General features: G+C 40.4%; 1 protein-coding gene across 1 annotated transcript in view; it reads right to left on the bottom strand.

Moving 5' to 3' along the window:
• Window positions 1–3,592: 3,592 nt before the first annotated feature.
• Window positions 3,593–27,795, bottom strand: part of COL9A2 (collagen type IX alpha 2 chain) — a 60,654-nt gene continuing 36,451 nt past the window's right edge. The window contains exons 12-32 of the mRNA XM_075264675.1: window positions 26,592–26,645; window positions 26,204–26,257; window positions 25,585–25,638; window positions 23,505–23,558; window positions 23,141–23,194; window positions 22,456–22,509; window positions 22,114–22,167; window positions 21,961–22,014; window positions 21,751–21,795; window positions 20,621–20,674; window positions 20,112–20,165; window positions 19,721–19,774; window positions 12,762–12,833; window positions 12,594–12,629; window positions 12,375–12,419; window positions 10,427–10,459; window positions 10,188–10,334; window positions 9,950–10,004; window positions 5,102–5,290; window positions 4,672–4,749; window positions 3,593–4,479 (exon numbers count right to left, since the gene is read on the bottom strand). Coding sequence (XP_075120776.1) covers window positions 4,283–4,479; window positions 4,672–4,749; window positions 5,102–5,290; window positions 9,950–10,004; window positions 10,188–10,334; window positions 10,427–10,459; window positions 12,375–12,419; window positions 12,594–12,629; window positions 12,762–12,833; window positions 19,721–19,774; window positions 20,112–20,165; window positions 20,621–20,674; window positions 21,751–21,795; window positions 21,961–22,014; window positions 22,114–22,167; window positions 22,456–22,509; window positions 23,141–23,194; window positions 23,505–23,558; window positions 25,585–25,638; window positions 26,204–26,257; window positions 26,592–26,645 — 1,491 coding nt within the window. The 3' untranslated portion in view covers window positions 3,593–4,282. The remainder of the gene's footprint in view (window positions 4,480–4,671; window positions 4,750–5,101; window positions 5,291–9,949; window positions 10,005–10,187; window positions 10,335–10,426; window positions 10,460–12,374; window positions 12,420–12,593; window positions 12,630–12,761; window positions 12,834–19,720; window positions 19,775–20,111; window positions 20,166–20,620; window positions 20,675–21,750; window positions 21,796–21,960; window positions 22,015–22,113; window positions 22,168–22,455; window positions 22,510–23,140; window positions 23,195–23,504; window positions 23,559–25,584; window positions 25,639–26,203; window positions 26,258–26,591; window positions 26,646–27,795) is intronic.

Consider the following 27,795-nt stretch of genomic DNA (forward strand, 5'->3'; position numbering starts at 1 on the left):
CACAGTCTTCTATGCGAGCAAGGCTTTAACAGAGATGGAACAGCGCTATTCTCAAACTGAGAGGGAAACTGTTGCAGTTGTATGGGGATGTCTTCATTTTCAACTTTACCTCTGGTCATCCATTCACAGTGATCTCATTTGAGATATGAGGCAGGAGCTGGGAACCCTGCAGACTATTTTTCAAAATACCCTTCACCACAGTCTGCCAAAGATGACTTGCCTGCCACTGTATTAGCCGAGGAGCATGTAAATTTCGTTGTTACGGATCCTGTGCCAAGAGCAATGACCATAGAAGAAATTAAACATGCGGTGGATTCTGATCCCCAACTCCAGTTAGTTATTGACGCTGTTCGGTCTAAGAGCTGGAGCTGTTTTCTAGCTGAGGCTCGCCTTCAACCACAGGGTCAAACAGCATATTTGCAGGTCTTCTTTCATGCAAGAAACTCTCTCTCTCTGTATCTCACTCAAACATACTACTGTGTGACAATCGCCTGGTCATACCTCAGAAACTTCAACGTAGAGTTATCGATCTGGCTCATGAAGCTTATCAAGGTATAGTTAAAACAAAGCAATTGCTTAGGGAGAAAGTATGGTTTCCAGGACAAGATAAACAAGTGGAAGCACTTATTGCCACATATATACCTTATCAAGCAACTATGGTGGACCATAGTCAAGCAACAGTACAAATGTCACCTCTGCCAGAAAGTCTGTGGATGGCACTTTGATAGATCACTCCTGTTTGCTCATTGTCATAGATGATTTTTCTAAGCTTCCAGCAATTTTTTTTTAATGTAGATTGTGAGCCCCATATAGGGGTCACAATGTACATTTCTTTTTCATATCAGTATGTTTTTGTAGAATGAGAGGAAATCCACACAAACACTGGGAGAACATACAAACTCCGTGCAGATGTTAATCCTGGCAGGATTCGAATCCAGGACTCCAGCACTTCAAGGATGCGGTGCTAACCACTGAGCCACCACACTGCCCCTGGGTTTCCAATCATTGAACCTGTTACCACCACCTCTGCAAGGGCCGTCATACCAAAACTGGACAAGATCTTCTCTGCATATAGCATACCTGAAACAGTGAAGACTGACAACGGGCCACCTTTTAATAGTGCAGATTTTCAGTCTTTTGTAACTTATCTTGGATTCATCCACAGGAAAATAACTCCTTAGGGTTCATTCACATGGAGTTTTTTGGCGAGGATTTTGGCATTGAATCCATGTCAGAATCCACATGGAAAAAACGCCACCCCATAGAGTTCTATGGGTTCTGCTAGCTTTTTTCAGGCAGATTCCGCCTGCAAAAACCAACGCAGTCAATGGGAGGCGGAAAATCTTCGTGTCATTGGCAAAAACTGCCTGGAAAAACCACTAGCATTTTTTTCAAGGTCCATACACTGTGCTGGAGGAAAAAAACATTTCCTAATTCCTGAAGCGGATTTTTTCGTCACCAAAATCCTCACCAAAAAACTCTGTGTGAATGGACCCTTACTGGCCTCAAGCCAACCGCGAAGTGGAACGCTTCATGGACAGCCAATGAATTCAATGGGAATTGAATAACGCCTCATTCTTTATATCATGGCGCTGCAGGTGGTTTGGATTCTCCATAGATTACAACAATTACATATGGGGTCCCTCACGTGTGATCATCTGATCATAAGGGAACCCCTCTAACAAAAATAGATTTTCTACACAATCACTTTAACTATCAAAAACTGAAAAGCACAACTCACAGCAATCGCAGAACTCCACCCCAACTTGCTTTATTGTTTGTTTACGCAACAATTATTCTTTCAGTTATTTATAAAATAATCATTTACATAGATTTACATTTCGAGGAACATCAAGGCCTTGGCAGCATGGCATATTACAGCCACTCAGTTTTACGTATTGTGGATTGCAAATAAAACACAAACACACTTAAATTACAGTTTAACAAACATGAACTTTGTCAGAAGAGCCTTACCTACAACTTTATTGGGAAAACTAGTAAAGGAAAGGGAAAGGATGAGGTAAATTTGTAAAATGCAGAGTCTAGAAAAATGAATATCATATTACAATATGACAATTGGGCATAACGAAGAACATTTATGTTTGACCTCCTAAAACACAGACTTCAATAGACTAACCTTCCATTTCTTAATACATACTTGAGGACATACTTTATAGCTTTCATCATTATCTAATGCACAAACACCAGGTCACTGAGCACCTCTCTCTTGTGTCACTACATTCAAGCACCCTTACTATTGTACTTTTACAGTAAATGAGTTTTCTTTTTATAGCACATACTCAATATTAATACGGTATGTCTGAATATAGCGAATATTTCACACTTTATATTACAGTATAACATCCAAGCATGGACCATATATTGCACAAATACAATAGTGACTATAAGTGAATTTGCCTTCTCTGGATGGTGTCATGCCATTAAAACAAACCATATGATACAAGTAGGACACTGACGGTATATGACGGTAGACGAGTAGCAAAACAACAAGGGGAAGCTTCCAAGAAAAATTAATGACGACATGAGCACCTTGCAGCATGGCACAAACTACTACAAGACATAAAAGTGAGAAGTGACAGAATTTAAGCAACTTAATATACCTAATACAGTACATGCGCCATGTTTCCCACATGGTATACAAACAAAAACAACATGTAATAGTGACAAAGACAGACACATTAAAGACATGAAGACAGATGAAAGGGGTAAACTGATCACCTGGCTAAGAGGCATTAAGGACAAGTACAGAAGTACAGGAAATATGCAAAGACCTACAGACATGAAGCAAGGCCAATGTATTCCAAGCATAGAAAAGACAATAAGCAGATTTATGCAAGATATAACATATATAAGCAATATGTTACACAGATGGAAAACAGATAAAAGTATAACACTTAGTTGCAACATGTAACACAAGAAACATGTAATAATGTAACATTTAGCTATATACATAAGACAGGGACAAAAATGATGTCACAAGGAGTGAAGGTGAAAGAATACAACAGACAACAGATGGATGTATTAAAACACAAACACTAAAGACGGATAATACACAACATAAGGCACACCTATTGTATAATACACACATAGACACACACAAACACATACAAACAACAACATGGTAACAGACATGACAAGATGTACACAAACACAACAAGAGAAAGAAAGATGTTGGTCATAGAAATGCATAAAAGCACACATATTAAGAACATATACTATGACACAATCACATCAAGGAAGGGCAAAAATCACCAGAAGTCATATAAGATCAGAAAGATACATGATTCACAGTTCAGCAAATATACAAAGTATCTTTACAATGGAGGACTCTCAAAGACACTGATGGTGTGGTAACTCACAATAATCAATTTCAGTGATTAAATATGGCTGCTTCAGATCCTCATGCACCAGCTTTCATAGGTGCCGCACTGAGGGTTATGTCAGTTGTAAAGTGACTATTTGTATCTTAAACTGAGAGAGTGCTAGGGGTGTGCCCATATTCCATTATGGAAGAAGTAAGTTTCACTGTGCAGATGTTTCTATGACATGGCATGTTGTAACAGTTCAACAGTAACCATTACTAGAATAAGCCTCATATCAGTATATATACCCCCTAATTATATGATGGTCCATGTGACCTGTCTGTCTGCGTTAAATCACTTACATAAGATATGGGCAAATAAAAGTCACAAAGATAAAGCAAAAACCAATCATGACACTGTATTTCATTTTTTTTTCAGAAACAAAATTTAGGCTCTATAATTATTTGTATTACTGATAATTAGGATTAAGAAAGTCCAAATATTCCTTTCCTAGAAGAGTGGGCAGATATCTGAGAACACTATAGCGTCATTAAGGCCTGCAGTATCAGACACATACATATTGCTTTATATATCCGGTGGTGGGTATGACTCGGTGACTAGACATCCTCCAAAGCCATCAATGAAGTCAGACACATCCCGAAATATTGGAGAATAAGGAAAAGAAAGGATAGTGTTGAGGTCAGTGTTTAGGAGGAAAGTGGTTGGTAGTACACGTTCACTGATTAGAAATGACAATGAATTCGAGAAATTCTTTCTTGTTCCTCCCAAAGTTAATGGTTCTGCTTCTCACAATAACTTCCTCTCTGCTAGACCTATTGAGATGGTTTATATGGGGTGTGGGTCCAGTCAGCAGGAAAATGGCTCCATTTGATTTTGCTCTGGAATTTTCAGTTCATCTCTTATGTCCTGGGGAACAGTTGAAAAGAGCAATGTGATCATTAACCTTTGATGGTGCCAGGTTCAGTCAGAGAGGCTGGGGCATATGCAGATGCTGCCAAACATGCTGCTGCTTCACAAAATCCTGGCAGGCCTGCTGGTCCAGGCAAGCCAGGTCTACCAGGTTGTCCTGCAGCACCCTCTGGGCCTTGTTCTCCATCTTTTCCATCAATGGCATGACCAGGAATTCCAGGGAGACCTGAGGAAGAGAAAATTCTCTATTAGTTTGCATTTCCCTGGTCTTTGTTCTGAATAAATGTTGTTTTTAAATGTATTATAACCCACATGAGATCTGACTTATTGGATGAGATTACAATTTTGTGTCAAAAGAGAAAGCATACCAGAATAATCAGAGTATAATCAGATCAAACACCATCTGTGCCAGTCTCACCTGGAATTCCATGAGGTCCAGGAAGACCTTGGTGACCACGGCCTGTTTCTCCCCGGTCTCCCTTCTCTCCACGTTTACCTGGAAGAATTCATTAAAGTCATTAACTTTATGCAAATATTGAAATTTGTTCATAACATCACAGTCGAGCAGTTTCTGAACTGTAACTGATGAAGCTTTCCAGTGTGATTTCCTATACCGCTTTATTCCTCATTCAGGAGTAACCAGACTTTGAAAATAATACACATATGTAGATTCTCTACAGTGTATTTGCTCACTCAGCCATCTCTTTTCTTTGTCAGGAACACAGATAGAAATCCAAGCAGATTAATTTACTTATATTAATTTACTGTAATTAATTAGAATACTTATTGTAAAATGTTTTTTTCTGGGTTATTACTTGTTCTATACCAATTTATACAACTTTACAAACCTTTGGGTCCAGTATTTCCAATTTGGCCCATAACCCCAAGAAGGCCAGGGATTCCCCGAGGCCCTTGTGGTCCATGTATTCCTTGTTCTCCAGGTGGGCCTGGTGGACCTGGTGGTCCAGGTGGTCCCATGATGCCAACTCCACCAAGTGCTGCTCTCTTAGCACTAACAGCTACAGCTGCAAGTTGCTCTGTGAACAAAAAAAAGTTTTTGAAATAACCAAACATTACTTTGTTCCCTAGGTCTACTTCAGATGAAGTCCGGTGACATTGATCATCCTTGGCATTTTAACAGTAAAGTGCTGAATATCAATACTATATACCAAGCAAAATATATACAGATGACTGTGACACAAGTAATTGGCAGCTCTGCCTTCAATGTGCCTGCATTCCATTACTCACCAGCACATCCATTATTAATTTTATGTGTAACTTGTCATAAAGATAAATTATCAGAAAAACAAAGCTTCAAAATAATATTAGCTAAAAATAACCCAATTTTTGCGCAGTCTAAGGTCATGTTCACAACACGTCAAGAGCCTTCCATTGGAGGTATACACATATGTATGAAGGATATCTAGACATATACAGGACCTCCAAAAGAAGACTGCAATGTATATCACGGTATAGCCATATAATATATAGTGGGACAAGTCATTAATATACTCTTATTGAATATAAAAATATACTTGAGGGTAATTGTCTTCCACTTCCTACCTTTGTCTACTACTGTTCAACCACATTGTTACAGCTTGCAAAATATATACCAGCCCACTGGAGGCCAAAAAGACACTCTTTTGGCCTCAGGCAGGCGAATAAAGCCCTTTTGACACATTTGTAGACATTTACCAGAGAATAGGTTAAATTTAGGGTTTAACATGATGTAAACAGCATGTACTTGCTTAGGCTAGGTTCACATCTGCATCGAAGTTCCGTCATATGGTCTATGGAGAATGGAGAACCCACCACCTGAGTGAACTAGTGTGAACCTAGCCTTAGCTGGCTATGGATAGAAACTATTAAAGAATGATGATGTCATTGATTTTTGGACATGCAATAGGTCAAATAGTAGACAGAAAGTTAAATACAAACATTGTTCATTTAATTGCCAGGAGTCAAAAATTGTAATAGACTGTAAATAATAAGATACACAATCTATGGACTCCCTATGTTGATGATGGTGACATAGCAAAATAGAATCTCTACTTAACAGCATAATGTAGATACAGTTAGGCCCATAAGTGTTTGGGCAGAGACATTTTTCTCATTTTGGTTCTGTACATTATCACAATTCTGATGTAGTTGAAGTTGGATTCAGCTGCATCTGAGCACACAATATGTCTACGAATACCTCAGAATTCATCTGGTTGCTTCTGTCCTGTGTCACATCTTCAATAAACACTAGTGACCCAGTTCCAATGGCAGCCATATATGCCCAAGCCATTACATTGCCGCCTCTGTGTTTTACACCTGATGTGGTATGCTTCGGATCATGAACTATACCACGTCATCACCATACTTTTTTCTTTCTGGTAGAGGTAGATCTTGGTTTCATCTGTCCAAAGAATGTTCTTCCAGAACTGTGATGCCTTTTTTTGATGTTTTTTTTTAGCAAAGTTCAATCTAGCCTTCTCATTCCTGAGGCTTATGAGTGGCTTGCACTGTGCAGTGAACCCTCTGTATTTACTTCCATGCACTCTTCTATTTAAGGTAGATTTTGATTCACCTACATCCTGGCGAGTGTTGTTTACTTAGTTGGCTGTTGTGAACGGGTTTCTCTTCACCATGGAAATTATTCTGTGATCGTCCACCATTATTGTCTTCTGTGGGCGTCCAGGTTGTTTTGCATTGATACATTCATCAGGGCTTTCTTTCTCAGGATGTAACAAACTGTAGATTTTACCTTTCTTTTCTCTGTTTTCGCGGCTTAAAGATGGCTTGTTTCACATGCATGGAGAGGTTCTTTGACCGCATGTTTTCTTCCAAATGTAAGCACCGCACCTCAGATCAACTTCAGGCCTTATATCTGCTTAATTGAGAATGACATACCAAAGGAATTGCCCACAACTGCCCATGAAACAGCCCAAGAGTCAATTGTCCAATTACTTTTGGTCCCTTTAAAAACAGGGTGGCACATGTTATGGAGCTGAAACTCCTAAACCCTTCATCCAGTTTTAATGTGGATACCCTCAAATGGAAGCTCAAAGTCTGGACTTTATGTCCACGTCCATTATATAACTGTAACTTGAATCTTTTTCAGTAAACAGGTAAAAAATAAAATAAAATTGTGGCAGTGTCCAAATATATATGGACCTAACCATACATAGCTGGGGTAAAAGGTGCCTGAAAACCCCTACAGGTTGTATTTAACATGAATGTGAGAAAACCTTGAACGTACATAGCTCACAACTGGCATAATTCATTCACTTGATAAATGTGCTACTTCATATGTTGAAGGAACTGAGGCTTTAGGTAGCCCTTACTACATTGCAGAAAAATGTTTATTGCCAGGCAGTGGTGTAACTAGGAAAGGCGGGGCATCGTGGCAAACTTTTGACATGCAAGGGTGGTACATAGGTGTGCAGGCTGTACGTAAACAAGAGGGTGACGTGGGCTGAAGGGTGTGTATAAGCAAAAGTGGAAATGGGGGTAAAAGCGAGAGTCACAGTCTGCACCCCCTCATTCCCGCCTCTTGCTCACAGTTTTCACCCCCCATTCCGTCCTCTTTCTCACATTCTACAACCCATTCGCCTTCATTGTACACTGACCTGTACAATCCGAATAGCTCCACCCACAAAAAACAGTGATTTTAGTAGGTCAAAGGACCTTTGATGACGTCATGTCACAGGTCCTTCAATCTACTAGTATAGATGCCGGCACAGGGCTTGGGACAGTAGGCGGCCCCTGCTTTTGTACAGTAGTAAAGCCATCATGGAGTGTGAAGGAGGCAGCTGCTCTCCACTCCACATCCATCTTCAGGCTGCACCCAGCACTATAGTGTATAGAGTTACTCCAGAAGGTAACGGCCTATTTTTAAAAGATCTGCAGTGGTAGCAGCTGCCATCGGGCCCCCTAGTGTCCCGGGCCCTGTGGCAGCTGCTACCACTGCTACCCCGGTAGTTATGCCCCTGTTGCCAGGGGTGTAAATAAAGGCACACATTCACTGGTGAAAAAGCACAACTTGAGTCCTCCTGCACAACTTCTCCTCACAACCATCAGCTGCGTCCCATCCATATATTTTAATAACAGTTATATTTTCCTTTCCTACTCTAGGCCCAGACCACCATGATGACTTGTTCACAACATATTTATGTACACACATCTCTATTATTCCCTTCCCCTGTTGTTGCTACCACATAATAATTATGCCCCCTTTTGTGCCACAGGTTCCTCCACAGAATGCTTCCTTGACTAGATTCTGCTGATAAAATGCTAGTTTGGCCATTAAAGGGTTAATTTTCTCATTTATGATGGTGGAGACTGTGTATCATATATCTTCTCATCCCCATGCCCTAGATGGCAGGGGTTCTTAAATTTAAAATGCATACAGTATCGGACGTCGAAAATAAGAAAGGAGATCAATGAAGCTAAATAAGCCCTAGCACAGTAAGGGGACGTTCACACTACCAATGGTGTCCGACAGCAGTGTCCGTAGCTTCTGTCTGTTCAAGATTTTAGCAACGGACACTAGATGTGTCCATTACAATTTCCATCTATTTCAATGGGATTTTATCTGCTGTCCTTTAGTGTCCTTTACTGTTCATTTGTGTCTTTAAGTGTCTGTTTACAACCATGGCCGTTTTTCAAGCGGACAATATAATGCTACATGCTGGGCTTTTCTGTCCATTTGAAAAAACGGACAGCAAGTGTTCCGGTTTTTTTAACATTGAAGTGTATGGGCAATGGACAGTAAGTGATAGCCATCAGTCACTGTCCGTTATTTTGTGTCTGTTTATTTTCTGCGCATGCTCAGAAAGTATAAACAGCAAAAAAAAACAAAAAAAAAAACAGACAATAGAAAAAACGAACACTAGCTAATGCTAACTGACACCAACTGATGCTAACTGATACTAATGTGTCCGTTTTTTTAACTGATCCATTTTTAATGGATCAGTTAAAAAAACAGACATATTAACATCAGTTAGGGTGGGTTCACATCTGCGCTCCGGTCTCCGCTTTCAGGTTTCCGTCGTCTGCCGAGAAACTGGACAGGAGACAAATACCAGCAGTCACTTTTCAAACAAAACTTTGAAAAGTGTCCGCCCGTGAGCGTTTTGTGGTCTCTGCAGCGAAACCGTTTTTTTTTAACCGGATGCAAAGTCAGACATGCAAGACTTTGTGTCCAGTTAAAAAAAAATAGTTTCGCCACAGAGACCACAAAACGTTCACGGGCGCTCATGGGCGGACACTATCTGCCGGGTTTCCGTCTCCTGTCAGCAGAAGACGGAAACCCACAAAGCGGAGACCGGGCGCAGGTGTGAACCCACCCTCAGCATCAGTTGGTGTCCTTTAATGCCTGTTATGATAGGTGTCCGTTTTTATTTTTGTAAACGGACAGCTTCATAACGGAATCCAGTGGTAGTGTAAGGTGATTTTTGGCCCACAGCTGTGACACTGTGAACCCTATGCTTCTGCCAGGGTTTACTGTGTCATATTCCTCCAGATGGCAACCTACAATATTGTGCCGTATGGTAAATCCCAATCCAACTGCATTGGTATAGAAGGTCATTTGCAGACAGCCTTTTAACAGCTGATTCTAACAAAGGTAGCTATGAAATATTTACCACCCCACAACATGTGAACATTTTTCATTGCCTCTTTCAAATCGGGCTAATCTTTATAGTACTAACCTTGCAACATTTTCAGAACAACGTCAACAATATGCTGATCTCCTGCATCTCTTCCCTAAAAGAACAAAAATATTACTGAAACTTTATCAGGATGAATGTTCTGAAGCCATGATGTCAATTTTTGAATATCTTGACCTAGACATGACTGTCTGGCTTCCTTACAGTCAAATTAATATTTAGGAGTGATCACTTAAATTGATCTTATTCTGGTCATTAAGAACATTTTAATGTTACTCACAGGAACTCCTGGGCGTCCAGGCATCCCAGGAACTCCTCTTTCTCCATTAAGTCCTCTTGGTCCTGGTAGCCCTGCAAGTCCTTGTATTCCAGGCTGGCCAGGATCTCCAGTGGGACCTGTATACCCGAGTTCTCCATGTACACCTTGCTGTATAGAAGCATAAGAAAATATTGAATCCACAAGATGTTAGCAAATGTAAATAAAAATAAACGTTACATATTGTATCCAGACAAACCTACCTGCCCCTTGGGACCTGGTTCACCAGACTCACCCTAAAAAGAAAATATATACTTTAGCCTATTTTCAGAAAAATTATATATATATATATATATATATATATATATATATATATATATATATATATGCAAATCAGATATAAATGTCATAAATATTTAATTACTTGCTTTTCACTTAAACTTATAACTGTCTATGTGTCTCAGGTCTCTTTAGAGCAGTGAAATCAATCTCAGACACCTGTGATAATTAATTTGCCAGGTGAGCCCAATTAATGAAATTCTACTTAAGAAGGACCTTCCACATAATTAAGTAGGCCATGGGTTTCAAGCAATCTGGGGAAGAAAAAGGATCTCTCTGCTGCCGAAAAGTGTCAAATAGTGCAATGCCTTGGACAAGGTATGAAAATATTAGATATGTACATATGGGTTTTATACAGATAAAAGCATAATGAGGAAGGCTTCTGCCAGACAAGTTCATCAGATTAAGAGAGCAACTGCTAAAATATTATTACAAAGTAGCAAACAGGTACTTGAAGCTACTGGTCCCACGAACCTCAAGGTCTAGGATCCTCCAGAAATTTGCAGTTGTGCATAAACCTACTATTCAGCTACCCCTAAACAGTGCTCACAAGGAGAAATGGTTGCAGCGGGCTGAGACATACATAAGACTAATTTTGGAACAGTCTTGTTTACTGATGAGCATTGTGCAACCTAGGATGGGCCAGAAGGATGGAGTATATGAAATATAAAACATACATAAAATATTAATAGTCTGATATTATGCATTATTGCTAGGCAAACTATGCAATTGTCACCACCAGGAAAAACGTCCCCTGTACTTTGATGTACCCAATTTTTAGCACTTGGTTAAGTGCAGTAGGATGCTGAATTATATTATAAAATTATATATTATCACATTTATATCAGATAACTTGCCTAAATTGAAAACAATTAGCCTAAACATATGTAGTTTTCATCTGAATGTTTGGTCATCTGAATGCTGTGCTTTATTAGTCAGCAATATAGGAAGCAAACACTTTACAGACGTAGTTTAGCAAAGTTTGTCTAATGTAGTAAATCTAAGTAAGACAAATACAACATGATCTAGTCTGTCATAAAACTGATATTGCAATTAGAGATGAGCAAACAGTAAAATGTTCTATATTCGTTTTGAGTAGCCCCTCAATATTCGACTACTCAAATCAAATATCAAACCCTATTATAGTCTATGAGGGGAAAATGCTCGTTTCAGTGGTAGGCAACGTTCGATCAAATTATACTTACCAAGTCCACGAGTGAGGGTCGGGCTGGATCCTCCAAGCAGTCTTCTCCTTGCAGCGTCACCGCGGCGTCTTCCGGCTCTTCATTCACTCTGCCAGGCATTGGGCCTGGGCAGAGCCGACTGCGCATGCCCACACTACAAGCGGACATACGCAGTCGGCTCTGCCCAGGCCCGATGCCTGGCAGAGTGAATGAAGAGCTGGAAGACGCCGCGGGGAAGCTGCACGGAGAAGACTTCTAAAGGTAGGAGAAGAACCAGCACTGATTGGCCGACTGTATAGCATTCGGCCAATCAATGCTGGTTCTGCATCGAACTTTTACATTCGAATAGCGAGTAGTACTCGATCGAGTACGAGTATTTCCAATACCGTAGTATTCGAGCGAATACCTACTCGATTCAGTACTACTCGCTCATCTCTAATTGCAATGTATTATCAGCTGACCTAATCACAAAACCATATTTGAACCTACTGACTTTTCAGACAACTTAGTCTCATATAATAGACCATGTGATTCTGGACCAAAATGTAATGCACTGTAACTATAAAAAATATTGCTGTTTCTTTGCCTGTAGCCAGGAGAAATACAACCAGCTCTGCTATTTTGCAAGTAAAGGGGACAAAATAGAAGTAAGAAGACTTTTTAACCATTATTAAGTAGGTTAACTCACCTTTTCTCCCTTCTCACCAGCTAAACCTTCAACTCCTGGATCACCCTAAAAGCAAACAGCATTTTTAGCATCATACATTATGTACAAAAAACTGTGAACACTTGCAACAGAGGATAAAGTAGTGATGCTTGACTATGGTGTGTACTGTATGCAAGTGTGTGTAAAATCTGCTTAGAAACAGATAGCCGGTTATATAGTAATTTATAAGATCATACATACCACTTCACCCTTGCCTCCAACCTTTCCTGGAAAGCCCTGTGGAGTAAAGTAAGTCATAAGTGTGTTGAAACCATCACTTTTCAGTCCAGTTAAAATAACAGAATCAGGCTAGAATAAATGTACTTTAGATAAGCAGAGGAGAAAAAAAAAAGACTCCCATGTGCTTACCTTGTCTCCTTTTACTCCAGGAATACCCTGTGGTCCTGGTATGCCAGGAGGACCCTGTTCACCCTTTGACCCCTATGAAAATAAAGAAAACAGACAGTTTGACTAACTTTTCCCCTGATTGCTTTCCTGGTGCCATTCATTGAAAGACAATGATTTTTGGTCAAGGATACATTCTGACAATATAAGCACTGGCTCAAAGTCGGATGCAAGTCTAGTAAAAGACTACTTCTCTCTTTACATCAGAATAAACAACAATCAAAAAGCAATGCTAGGGACAAACATTTTTTATAAGGTTCAGTTTGGGACTGCCCTTGTCAGGGAGGGAGTAATCTGGGGTACAGGGACAGTGTTGAAGGATCAGCCTAGGGACTATGGTGTGCCCAGTTCCCGCACACCATGACGTTCTCCAAACTGTGAATATGGGTAAGATCTGACCAATTTTCTTTACACTTTATGCAGTTTGTTGTGGTGGATGTATATAACTTTGGTCCCTATCTTTGAACCTGCTAGTGGTCACATGTAAACTGTGTTGGTATATGTATCTGATCACATTTTAGAGCATTGTGTCTTAGGATGGATTCATCCTGTTGATTTTTAGGGGTATTTAATAAATGTTATGTTTTGTGAATTTGTGCATCAGTGCTTTTTAATTGATCAAGGATTCATTCTGGTTGAAGATTTATCCAATTTGATGTGCATTCACAAATATCTTTTATGTAAACGTCTTATTACAAATGCTCAATCCCTCATATTGGTTTAACGCAACATGTCGTGCTAGCACCATGCATTGTCACAGTGGAAAATAAAGCAGAACTAATAAATAAGAACTAAGGAGAAATGCTAGTCAAGTAGTAATACATCATACTCTATGGCACTAAACGGCAAAATACTGTGTGGGGGAAAAGAGGTATCGAACTGTGTGAAGAGCATCACCACTGTGTGAAGCTTTTAAGGGGTATTCCACTGTATGGGTGAGCTAAGAAAGCTTTAAACTATGGGGGGGGTAATAAGTGGGCTGCAGACGTTGGCAGCGCCACACCTCCCATGAGGCGACCTGAAGCGACCACTTCAGGGGGCGCTATGCCAGGGCCCCAGGGAGGGCAGCATTTTTGCTTACCTAAGCCAGTCCAGGACAAGCTGTCCTGGACTGGCTTAGCGTCACTGTCACCGAGCAGTGGATTGGGGAAGCCGCTGGAGCAGCGCTGCTCCAGCGGCCTCCCCTCATGCTCAGGCAGAGAGCAGGTCTTCTCCCTGCCTGCTCTCTGCCTGCTAACGCCGCTCCACCACGCCCCCTTCGCTCCACCCTGCCCCCTCCGCTCCGTCCCCCCTCCTCCCGGGGGGGGGGGGGGGGGCGGGCGGCTTTCTGTCGTCCGCCTCGGGCGGCAAAATAGGTAGGTTCACCCCTGGACGTTGGAGAGGCACTAAGTGGATATCACTTCTGTGTGCGATAAATTATGCCACATGAGTGGCAGCCTCGATATAGAGCTCCGAGCTGAGAGTGACCTTTATCTTTCCTTTTTCACTCTTTTTGTCTGTATCTTCAAGAATCCTCTACTCAAGCAAATTAGCACTATTATTTAGCTAACTATCTCGAATGGAAGACCCTGCAAACTATTTCTTTGTGTCTATCATTTAAGCTTGGAAGATACCTGCTTGGCTGGAATTTACTTACCATCCCCCCACAAGCTAAGGAAAGCATGGCCAACATGAGGGAGACAAAGCATGGAGGAGAAACCTGCGTGAAATTGTGGACTTCCTCTTTCAAGGAAATGTTTTTGGCATCTATTGCTGATGTGTGAAGATGCCTCTGGTCGGCTGACCGGTATTTCTTTCTTTTACTGTGGACATGTGGGGCTCTGTTACAGCCTAGGAACCTACCATCATCCCCCCCCCCCCTCGAGTTAAGGAAACATGGCAAGACAGCATCACACTGTCTACCTGGATGGCTTCAGACTTCTGCAGGCGGATGGAACAGTGGTAAGAAGCAAGGAAGAGGGCTTGTGATGAAGTATGGGGTACTTTTTAGGACATTTTTTGTGGTTAAGGAACAATAGTGCTGATGCAAGATATCAAACTATTTTTGATATGCTCAATTTTGAGCATAAGATCACACTAGCAACACGTGTACACACAGCCAAGATGTATATTTCTGTGGACACTGTAATACATGCTACACTCGGTTCTGGATTGACAAAAAACCCTCCAGTATGGGTCTGCTAAAACTTGTATTATCCTGGATAGAAGATGTGCTTTATGTAAGGCTATACACTGGTTTCATGCGGTATTTATATATAGCACAATGTCCATATGCAAACACATGAAAAGTACTTGAAAGCAGGTACACTCGGCACGTGTGAAAACCGGATAGTATACAAAATAGCAACACGTGTACACACAGCCAACATGTATATTTCTGTGGACACTGTAATACATGCCACACTCGGTGCTGGATTGACAAAAAACCCTCCGGTATGGGTCTTGCCATGAGGAAGGGGCTACAGCCTTGAAACGCGTAGGCACCCAGTTTGTCGTTTGTCGTTGTCTGTATGTCTGTCTCATCATGGTGTAAGTGCTATATGTTTTTTCACTGGTTTCATGTTTTGTACGTATTTTTAATTATGGCCTAATAAATAAGGATGTTTTAATCAAGAAAACCATGACTACGCAGGGCCGCCGATAGGCCAGTACTACTGCTACTGGCGTCAGGGGCCCGGCCAAATTTAAAAATTGGGGGGGCCTGGGCCCCCTGGCGCCGGCAGCAGTCATTGTATGTCCTGCTTGTTTCAACTCAGATCTACGTCCAGCTCAGCCGCATATGTGTCAGCGAGAGAGGCGGCAGCGGCGAAGCGAGGAGCTGACACAGTTCAGCTCCTCGCTTCAGCCGCATATGTGTCAGCGTCAGCGAGAGAAGCGGCAGCGGCGAAGCGAGGAGCTGACACAGGTCAGCTCGCTTCAGCCGCTGAAGCGAGGAGCTGACCTGTGTCAGCTCCTCACTTCGCCGCTGCCGCCGGCTACCCGGCAGTGTAGACGCGATGTGATGACGTCACATCGCGTCTACAACTGTGCGCCAGTAAGAGAGAGAGGCGCGCAGAGAGCAGCGGGGGATTAAGGAAAAGGTAAGTGTAATGTGGGGATTATGTGGAACGTGAAACTGGGGGCAGATGAAGGAGAGGACGGCATGACACTGGGGGCAGAGATGGAGGGACATGAATCTGGGGGCAGAGATGGAGAGGACGGCATGACACTGGGGGCAGAGATGGGGGGACATGAATCTGGGGGCAGAGTTGTGGGGACATGAATCTGTGGGCAGAAATGGAGGGGACATGAATCTGGGGGCAGAGTTGTGGGGACATGAATCTGTGGGCAGAAATGGAGGGGACATGGATCTGGGGGCAGAGATGGAGGGGACATGAATCTGGGGGCAGAAATGGAGGGGACATGAATCTGGGGGCAGAGATGGGGGGACATGAATCTGGGGGCAGAGATGGAGGGGACATGAATCCGGGGGCAGATGAAGGGTGTATATGAAGCTAGGGGAGAGACGGGGGGGGGGGACATATAATTTACGGGTGACTGTAGGAGGATTATACAGTGTGCGGGCACATGAAAATTAATGAGTGGGCGGAGTCAACATAACAGTGGGTGGGGCTAAACTTCCAGCGGCGCGCAAAGCGCACATTTTATCCCTCTTTTGGTTCTTCAACAGTTGGGAGGTATGGGTACAGGAGGCAATGGAAAGATGTTAGAGGGTGGACGGGGGGGATTGTTGGGACATCGGGTGTGCGGCACTGCGGAGAGGGAACTGGGGCAATAATATATAATATATAAGTTTTTAGCTGGAGAATAATAATGATGTAGGCCGCTATGTTACTAGCATAGCAGCCTGTTTGGGGGTGGGACTTTCACTGTAAAGGAGTATTCACGTTGCGTTTTTGGCCTCCCTTGCCGGGATACGTTGGTAACCAGTCACAATCAGCTCCCCACTTATCCCTGCACGGAGAACTGCAGGCCCCCCTTTTTTTTTTAATAGCCAGTTCTTCGTGCAGGGATAAGTTGACAGCTGATTTTGACTGGTTACCAACGTATCCCGGCAAGGAAGGCCAAAAACGCAATGTGAATAAGCCCTGAGGATTTATTAGGAGAGCTCTTATAGATGGTGTTGGCTCTCTATAGGCGCGGTCACACGTAGCAGATTTTACCTGCAAATAGAATCTGATTAAGCCTTGTAATGCTGCTAAATAAAGGGAAATGTAATACAGAATTGGTGTGTCGCAAAATAAGGGGGGGGGGGCAGACACTTAGGCTGTATGGGGCCCCAAAATTCCTGATGGCGGCCCTGTGACTACGGATGCGGTTTGACTTCACTTTTGGCTATAACATCACACTACCTACAAAAGGAAGTACTACATGTTATCGTGGTAGCTGCATATGTCCCCTCACCTCAGCAAAAAGCTTTTCTGCCTGTTATGGGCACACGGGGCTATGGAGGCTGATTGTGATGGTGGATTTTGCCTCAAAATCCGCCTCCATACAATGGTGGTCTATGTAGACTGCTAGCTTTTTTTCTCTGCTGGTAGATTTTTCTGCTAGCAGAAAAAAAAGCGACATGACCTTTCTTCAGGCGTTTTCCGCCTGAGGAAATGCAATAGAAGTGAATGAGAGGCAGAATACACCTAGCTTTTTTTTTTGTAAAAAAAGCAACCGAAACCGCAATGCTTTTTTTTGCGGCCATTCACTTTAGGGGAGGGGAAAACTGCTTGGCGTTTTTTGAATTGGTTTTTACCAAAAAACGCTCCAAAAACCGCGGCAAGGTCCAAAATCCGTTTTCAATTAGGAAGCGTTTTTTATGGACCAAAATAAGTCACACGTAATTTACGTGTGAACTAGCCCTATGTCTACATGCTGTGCCCCCCTCCTCGGTTCATCCAACTGCAGTCGGGCTGTATTATCAACATCACTTCACACAGAGAACTAAATGATCCTGCAGTGTGTCTGTGTTTCTTTCTTTTTAGTTGCTATGACTCCTAGTATCTCTCTATCTGCCATGAGCTTGCATGTGTTCTCTCTTGCTATATACTACTGTACTATCCATGATACTGTATCACACTGAATTTCCCTATAGTGGGACTATTAAAGGATTATCTTATCTTATAAAGTGTGGGCGCACTAAGGAGTCATCATATGTCTGGGAAAACTAAGGGGCACTCAAGTTGTTCATTTAAGTGGCATCAGAAAAGGTGGGGGCACTAAGGGAGATCAAACTGCAGTGGGGACATCATTACTATGAGGGGCATTATACTGAGTTTGGACTCTAAAAATACTCATACTGTGTGGGGTGCACTAAAGACGATTATACTATATAGGAAAAATGATAAGCTGTCATACTGTGTCTGGCTGCAATAAGGCTGCATTATAGTGTATGAGCAATAAAGGAACACTTAGTATTATACTACTATAATGTTATGAAGCATGTATTGTATGTATAGGGCATGTGTACAGACAAAACTCAGACATAAAGAGTAGCAAAGTAGATAATTCAAAGAAAGTGAGGACCCTATAAAACTAGGGGAGACATACAAAGTAAACGTTCTTTATACAGTGGTTCAGCCATCTTTTATTTTTTTTAAAAAAAGCTGTAGTGTACAGTGCTATATGAGTTAGTCACAAGTCAGATTCTGTATCCCATATCAATTGATAAAAATAAAAAAAAATGTAGCAATACACTTAAATGAGTTTCCTGGCTACAATACTGTTTCCAAATGATATATTTTTTTGCAATATAAATACTTATTATATGAACATGGGAACTTTGTTATTTATTTATTATTTATTTATCTGACTTATATAGCGCTATCATATTCCGCAGCGCTCTACAGACATTGTCAGTTACTGTCCCATATAGTGCACATTCCCTATCAGTATGTTTTGTTATTAGATTTTGCCTTAAGGAAATCATTTAAGTCTTTTGTAATGGCAATTTCTATTATTACAGGGTAATGAGAAGAGAGTTAGTAGAGAAATAGCAAATGAAGCAAGAGCAGATGAAGCATTCCAAGAGATTAAAGATGGTTACTATAAAATCAAGAAAATAACCAAGCTATCTAAAGATGTTGTTTAAAGAATAAACTTTGCTTTGACCTCCAGACATACTCCTCTGTAGCTCCCGACTTTCAATATAAGGCGGAGGTAGTCGAGGTTATTGTTAATAAGGAATGTTACAAATACATTTACTCTCTTTTTTACGTTTAAGTCTTACGTTGTTACTTTCCATCATTACTAAAAATAAATCAGGACAAAATGAGAAAAAGTAAGCAATTTTGTACGTTTGTGAACAAATAGCAAGTGTGTGGGCTTTGTGCCTTTTAGATAATTCTAGATATGTCAAAATTAAATACACAATGCCCTCTAGTGGAAAGCAGCACTAAAATAGGCAGCAACAGCGAGGGAAACAACTTCTTACTGCAGTGCAACGTGTGATAATTATTAAATGTTAGATAGATACTTGCAAAATCTATCTATCTATCTATCTATCTATCTATCTATCTATCTATCTATCTATCTATCTATCTATCTATCTATCTATCTATCTATCTATCTATCTATCTATCTATCTATCTATCTATCTATCTATCTATCTATCTATCTATCTATCTATCTATCTATCTATCTATCTATCTTGCTATCCATCCATCATTAAAAAGAAGAAAGTAGTACACAAATAAATGGGACCAGGACCTCAACTCTTCCTCCAACCTTGAAGAAAAAGTAGGCAGTGCTCCATATTCATTGAAAAAAAAAAAAAAGATATTTTATTCACCCAAAGATTATGTGCAATATTTCATTTAATTTACTGTACTGTATCTTGAACAATACCCCTAGATAAAATCTTTCAATTATGGACAAGGATCATATCAGGATTATTAATTCTCCATTCATTTATCATATAATCATATACTTACTACTTTTCCTTCCACTCCAACAGGCCCAACTGGTCCACGTTCACCACGATCCCCCTATAATGAGAGAAATTATAAAAAAAAAAACAGCCAGCAAAATACATTGATATAATTTCTTTCTTAAGTATACATATAGGATTTATTAATGACTAAAGCCTAAATTCACATCTGTGTCTCTATTGGAGGCACAACGAAAATCAGTGGAGAGAAAAGTCCTGCATAGGGGACATCCAGTGGATCCCATTATAATTTATGGGGTCCACAGGTAACTGCTGTTTTATTGGTCCATCTCTTCATTGTTTGTGTCCATGTGCAGATATGAACCTAGCCTAAGAAGGAAAATTCTAGTCTTTATTGCCATGAAACATGCAGTAATAGAGTATTATTTACTTACTTTTATACCAACAATACCTCTGGGACCAGCTTCTCCAGGTGGACCTCTCTCTCCCTAGTAAATGCAGATAAACTGAAATAAATTTTCTTTTTATAGTGTACTATGAATGTTTTAGTAAAACTGTTCCACAATAATCTGATCTCTAGGTGGCAATCTTCAGCTGCATGCCAAAGGTAGACTACTACTTTAAACTAGGGATAGATATTAGAGATGAGATGAGCGAGTAGTATTCGTTGAAATATCGAATCCTATTATAGTCTATGTGAAAAAAACGGAATGGTTTCCGGTTCGACACCTTGGACCCTCCAAGTTCCGGAAGTAGCAGGATGAGGAGCACGAGGAGTTTTTTGCATTGAATTCAATGGATTTTTCCCGCGTGGTACTCGACTGATACGAGTATTCGATCGAATAGTCATATTCGATCGAATACTACTCGCTCATCTCGAAAAGATATTATTTGTCTGTATATTTCTGTGAACAGAATAAAAAAATAAGATAACTATACTTACTTGCTTTCCTGGTACTCCAGTGAATCCTGGTTCTCCACGAGAGCCTGGCTCTCCCTGTAAGGAACATGTACATTCCAGGTTACAGTTCCCATTCACAGTCTCTCAGGTAATGCATTTAATCTATGCACTGTTTATGATACTGTTTTAGAAATGTAACCCTGTGTATATATATATATAACCCCTGTAATAGGCAGGGGAGTAATCGCAGTTGCAGGGGGTGTGACCAAGACCAGGCCTGGAGGAGTCCAGGGCCCACAACCAACTGGAGATAGCCAGGGCCCCATAGCACTATGATAGTGGTTCTGGAAAACCTGGTTCCCCAACCACTATACACCTCCAGAATGGAAAGGGCCCCCAGCATTATGTGATGTATTTACATGCCCTTTCCGATAGTAGCCTGCCAAGGGGAGTTGATTAAAAGTTACAAATACTTATACTCATCTCTACTGAGCTCCGACAGTCCCCATCATCTTCTACAGGGCTCTTAGGTAGGGTAGTAGGGTAGGTCACTGCTGGGGCCTATGATTGGGTCTCAGTGGTCAGGTGAGGCCTGCCGATGGAATGATGTCAGCACGCCCAACGTGATAGCTAAGGCCCAATCACATGCCCCAGCAGTGACCTCTGGGGCACATGACCTCAGTCGCGGATAGAAGAGAACTGAAGGAGATGATGGATGAAGCGAGGACGCCTAGGAGAATTGAGGCAAGGTGAGTATGTTTTTTTTGTTTTTTTAATCATCTTCCCTGAACCCCTACTTATTACACTCTGGGTTCTGAGCAGATATAACAATAGCAGCAAAATGAACGGAGGGCCGATCCTCACAAAAATGTATTGGATTCCATGGTGCTTGCCTGAAGTGGCTCAAGGGGTACTATTGAGAACATTTTACACTGTGGGGAACATATTATACTGTGTGGGGCAACTGTGGAGTATATTATTCTGTTCTGGACCACTGTGGAGCATATTATACTTTATCTTTACTATTTTCTCTATTATGAATTACACATAGCAACAAGTGGACAGAATAAAAAAAAATCATACAAAATCTTTAATGACTTGCCGTTGTTAAATTACTTTTCCACATTCTAGGATGTGTATATGAAAAATAATTACAAATATCAACAACAAACCTTTTGTCCAGGTCCTCCTTTAGAACCAGACTGACCAGGTAAACCCTAGAAAACATACAGACAAAAAATTACGTTAGGAAAGGATCACCAAATTGGAACAGATTTTTGTATAAAACAAAGGGTACTAAGAATAAATATTTTAGAAGTAACCAGTTTCATATAAATACAGTAAATTATGTATTTATTTGGCATGGTATAAAATATACTTACAGGTAACCCTTGGTGACCAGGAGAACCAGGGATTCCATTTTGGCCAGGGCTGCCCTAGACATGAGAGAATGAAGAATGAAAGAAGGAAGAATATATAAAGGCAAGTATTAATTGTGATATAAACAGGAAAAGAAGGATGATATCGGTACCCACCTTTACTCCAGGAACACCTGGAGTACCATCCTTGCCATCAATACCAGGCAGGCCCTGTAAGTGACAGATGGAGAAACTTTTATAATAATAAATGTTAATGAAGTCAAGCATGAAATATATCAAATGACCCTGTTTATAGCTTGGTTATCTAGTGTTTAGAGTAGGTCTGCTGTCTGTTTGTTTGGAGTATTATGTCTATTATATCTTATCAAAAAAATAACTGTATGCTGGAAATCAAGAGTGGCAGCAACCAGAAGGGTGGTAGATAATGCTCTTCTATATTCTAATAATTCTTATACAAGAATTTCTTATTTATACAAGTTGTTTATAAACAATACTTACATTGTTACCCTTAGGTCCCATTGCTCCAATCTGCCCAATAACTCCACGAGCACCCTGCAACATAAACGGATATCGATGGAAACTCAAATTATAATACAATGCCAGAAATCATGGTAAAAGCAGCCTCCTGACCCCTGCTAGTCTAAAACTCACGGTCTATCTTAAGGATAGATCATCAATTTTATAAAAGTGGATAATCCCTTTACGTTTGTCTAAGGAACACAACAGAATCTGAGATCCTTTTATGTGTTAATGAATTGGCTATGAATATGGGATTGATTGAAAAATACTGCAATACTTGATCAAAGGAAGAAAACGTCAACATATAACTACTATAAAAGTTTTACCTATTGAATATATGGATGTATTATTTCATATAATCTTTTCTGCATTAAAGTATTTATTGCATGAGCAAAATGTACATATGAAGATGAATACATTTACTGTATTACATATAGGATGTAACTTTCTAACATTTCCATAACTCCTAGCACATTTCTTCACTATTCCAAGCTATAACCCATGAAATTGAAAAAGAAGAATATGCTAAACTGAACATACTATTTCTTTTGAATCTGAATGCCATTTTCCTTTAAATAGACATGAGTGAATTCTACATTGAAAGGTTGTCTAATATTAAATAGACATATTTTAATAAACAGAAGATGAAACAACTTCGACTCACCCTGTCTCCTTTCTCGCCCGGCTCTCCTGGAGGCCCTTTTGGCCCCTCCTCACCCTGAAACAGACGCAGAGAAGTAAAGACTGCAAGGCCAGACTCATTAAAAATAATAACCCCCCATGTACAGTTTAATTAAACACTCATTCACTCCAGGGAATTCTGTAATGAGGACTGAGAAATTCGCACTAACAGGATGTGGGATTTCACCTCTGTGTTCCCTGACTGAATGTAATGTGTGCATGTGTGTCGAAACCTGGAGAGATCACTGCATACAGTTATACTACCCTGCTTAATAGGATACATTGTTTATATACTATACCATGCAAACATACAATAGTGGTGAGAAAGGTAGTTTATCTTAACTTACAGGCTTCCCTGCTGCACCCACTGATCCGATCATCCCCTTATATCCGATGGGACCCTGTTAAATTGACAAGAAATAATCTTCTGTTAGAATCAATTTCAGTACTGTATGACAACACTTACACATTTCTCCACACAGTCCATATTTATTAGCATCCTTGGTATGATAGACATTCCTCATGTTACCAAAACATAATTTTGTGTGACATTTCATGTCAAATGCATTCAAAAACTAAATAAGTGGTGACAGTGGATGTCACTTTAGAAGCAATAGGGCCACGAAAATATGACTGTCATCAACTTATGTAGACTACATTGTATCAGAATTCTAGCCTAGAATCGCTTGTTTAAAATTGATACACCTTAGGTTTGAAAATATAGTACCATACTGATAAAACAGTATAGGTGAATACAATGGTTATGTCCCATAGAAACCATTGATGATCTATTTAGAAGGTTTAAGAAATTATCCATTTTTATAACTTTAGGCCCGCTTCTCATGGGTGTATTCGGCCATCTATAACACTAGGCATGTCTGCCTTCCTGGGAAATCACTGTCTTGTACTGAAATCACAATTACAGTAGAGATGTGGGGAGGAAGCATGGAGCTGAACTTGCACCCAACATTTTTGGCAGTTCTTGATGCCAACATTACTATTGTAATGTTAATGAGATAAAAAGTTGTATAGTTAAATGGCAGAGGAATTGTAATCTTAAGGCCGGTGTCAAACAAGGCATGTATGCTTTACATTTATTGATTTCAGCAGATCTCATCCACATCGCAAAAAAAAAAGAAGTCCAAAGCTCAAACTGACAATTTACGCTGTAGGTTTATCCAAAGCCTTTCAACTTTTATAATGGAAGGCTGAAAATAGCAGCAGAAACATGTCGATTCATGTATGTGTGCCACCACATAAACTACCCCATGTTTGTCCTTTGTGACCCCCAAAAAAGGAATTCACTGTTTATAGATAGCAAGACCTATATGTTCAAAGAGACTTCACAGAAAAATCATATAATGAGGTCTGAAATCTAAGATATGACTTTTAGTAAACTAGCCGCTAAAAACTAAACGAACCAGAGTGATTAGTGCTCAAACAGAACATAGTGCAGTCCTACAAACATTGGGATCCAGATAAGAAGATAACACATGAATCAATCCCAAAGGTGAAACTACTCAGAGTAAAGCTATTTTCTGGCCCATAAGGGTCCATTCACAGGGAGGAAAATGGTGAGGAATTTGGTGTGGAATTTCAGCGCTGAAAAAAAAGCCTCCCATTGACTTCAATGGGTTCCTTTTTCCACTAGCGAAAAAAGGAACCCATTGAAGTTAATGGGAGGCTTTTTTTTTCAGTGCTGAAATTCCACACCAAATTCCTCACCATTTTCCTGCATGTGAATAGACCCTAATAGTGTTCAGCTATAGTTTCTAGGCTACCTCCCCAGGCAACACACTTCTTAACCCAGGTCTGAGACTCCTAATAGACTGCTATTTAACAGTCCCTCCACGTTTCTCTTATCTGAGCATCATTAGGGGTCAGATATATAATCTAGTCTGGATATAACATAGTTACAGACATACTCTGACATATCTGTATTTATATCAGTGGTACACCGCTCAGAGCCAAATACTAAGGATATAACGGGAATGCCCCAATGAGACCCCCAAACTAAACATTCTACTTCATGTCCAAGATCTTTGATGGAAAACGTGAATCATTTGCCATATTTCTCTTCATAGTATAAAGCATGGTATCATATAAAAAGGAGCATAATACTGCCATCACTTCATTGAACACCCAATCTAAAAATAGGTACCACAGAACAACACGATCCTTATAATACTAACATGGCTTTGATATCTTTTACTGGTTTAAATGATATGTCACTGTGAGTACCTTCGGTAAGGCTGTATATATTTACATGTATTTTTATTGTAGTTGTATTGAGGATCTGTGTACCTGAAATGTTCTGCTATGTTTTGTGAATGAAATATTAAAAATAAAAACAGGTGCCACAAAAATATGAACATGTAAATCTCTTATTCACCCAAAGGTTCTGATCACAGTGTATGAATTACTTACTGTTTCTCCTTTGGGTCCAGCCATTCCTGGATAACCACGGATTCCCTGTGGACCCTATAAGCATAAAAATTAGAGTTATCAAAAGGGATGATAAAAAAGAAAACCGTAATATTGACATCATGAATATTTGATGATAAATATTATAAAACATGCTATTGTTTTACTAGTGGTTACAAGAAAAAGACAGAATGTTTAGGCTTTGTTCCTAAAGGTGTCATGGCTTTCATTTTTTTGAGGATTCATTATAATTTGCCACAATCTATTCTATTATCATTTGTATTACAGATTAGCTATAATTAATTTTTTGTAATGGATCATTAGAGGTCCATCATATTTCAGATATTTTTACATCATATTTCAAGCGTATACTACAGTTGTGGAAAAAAATATGTGTTGCAAATTTGGTGCATTTTTATACAAACATATCTGTTTTTTTAACCTACATGTTGCACCCATTTGTTTTGTTTTTTTGCTCTTACTTTTTTTGTAGGAGTGGTAGATTATGGAGGAGGCTCAAAAAATCATGTGAACACTTTTACCTATTCAAATGTATACCTCTAAGACATAACAAAAATGTGGTGTGAACCTAGCCTTAGATCCATCATCCATCAGAAATTACCGGTGGTCCTGGGATTCCTTGTTCTCCAGAAATGCCAACATCTCCCTTTGGGCCCTATGGATAAGGATACAAAAAGATACCTTTTATTTACTGGATTGTCGACTTCGCCTTTAGTTACCAATACCATAATAGAACTAGCTACAACATTCTGCATGAAAAATCTCTTAGTAAGAGGACATTTGTGAGTCATATGTCAAGGGCAATTCTCTAAAGATCCCCTTTTGTCATGTGATTTTCCAGAATATCTTGAACAATTAGAAGGTTAACATCACAGCTTTAGGCCCTCTATATATGACTTTATATATGACTTCCTTCTTAAAAACTATGCTGTTGCATGCATTTATAATAATCAGTATTCTGTCCATAAATAATTGCATGAAACACTTACGGTTTTTCCTTGTTGTCCTGGCTCACCCAGGGGACCTGGACGCCCCTTGTGTCCCTAAAACAAAAGAAATCTGGCTTTCAAAAGTTGTGCCATAACCTGTAGTATCTCGCTGCTGGAGATAAAATATTAAACAAATAAAAGTGCCTCCAAAGCTATAACAGTATCAATATGTAAACTAGAACAACCAGTTTTAGCATCAGTTAATATCTGCTATATTGATGTGAAAAAGAGATGCCTGCTTATACAGTTAAAATTGTAAATTGCATGTTAATGTGCTAAGACATACAGCATAGATTATGGTTAATTAATAAAACCTACCCTTGTTTCTCTAAAAAATAGCCCTACAATAAAAATAACCCCTTGTTTGATTTTGCAGGGTGTTTGGATTAGGCTTGAAATATAAACCCTACTCCAAAAATAAACCCTAGTTACAATCCGCGCCTCCAGCACTGGGTTATGTCACTTGACATCATAGCTCGTACTGTTCTGGACAACTTCCCTGCTACCTCCCGCCACAGCAGGGCATCCGCTTTTGAGTCCTGCTCCAGAGTCCCACCTCCTTCATCCAAAGTCAACCATTTTGAGTGCCGCCTCCAGGCTGCTACAATGCTGTGGGCTTGGCTATCTATGTGACCAGACATCAGGTGCCATCCCTGCTCGCTCCCACAGACACAGCTACTCCCTACAACAACTCCCCCTTAGAGTACAGGAGAAGGCAAGGTGCCACTGCTACGCAAAGTGTGTAGAGAGAGAGCCAGTAAGTTTAAAGGGGTTGTCCCATCACAAGGATCCTATCTATACTGCTGGTTAATGTGGATGTAAGACTTTTCCTAAATACACTGCTTCAGCAAAACTGCTTTGTTTGTCCACTATCTTACTTTATTCAATTTTTTGTGGCCACAGCCCTGACTTATCTGCTCATGAGTCAAGTGATGTATCTGCCTGCTGCCAGGGGGGAGGGAGGAGGGGCTAAGAGCACGGGAGCGAGCCTGTGTATCTAGCTAATCCTGTGTCTACACCACACATGTGACCTAGGTCCTGCACTCAGATAGAGAGGAGCTGCTTTCATTTCTTCTGTTCTCCCGTTATCAGGCTAGCTAATACAATTGTGTTCATTATGGCAGAGACAGGCAGTGTCTGTATGTAACACAGAATGGAGTTGCTGCTGCCTGTACTTCATAGTCCAATGTGGGTGGGCGGAGCT

This window comes from Leptodactylus fuscus, chromosome 2 (assembly GCF_031893055.1).
Source record: "Leptodactylus fuscus isolate aLepFus1 chromosome 2, aLepFus1.hap2, whole genome shotgun sequence".
Lineage (NCBI taxonomy): Eukaryota > Metazoa > Chordata > Amphibia > Anura > Leptodactylidae > Leptodactylus > Leptodactylus fuscus.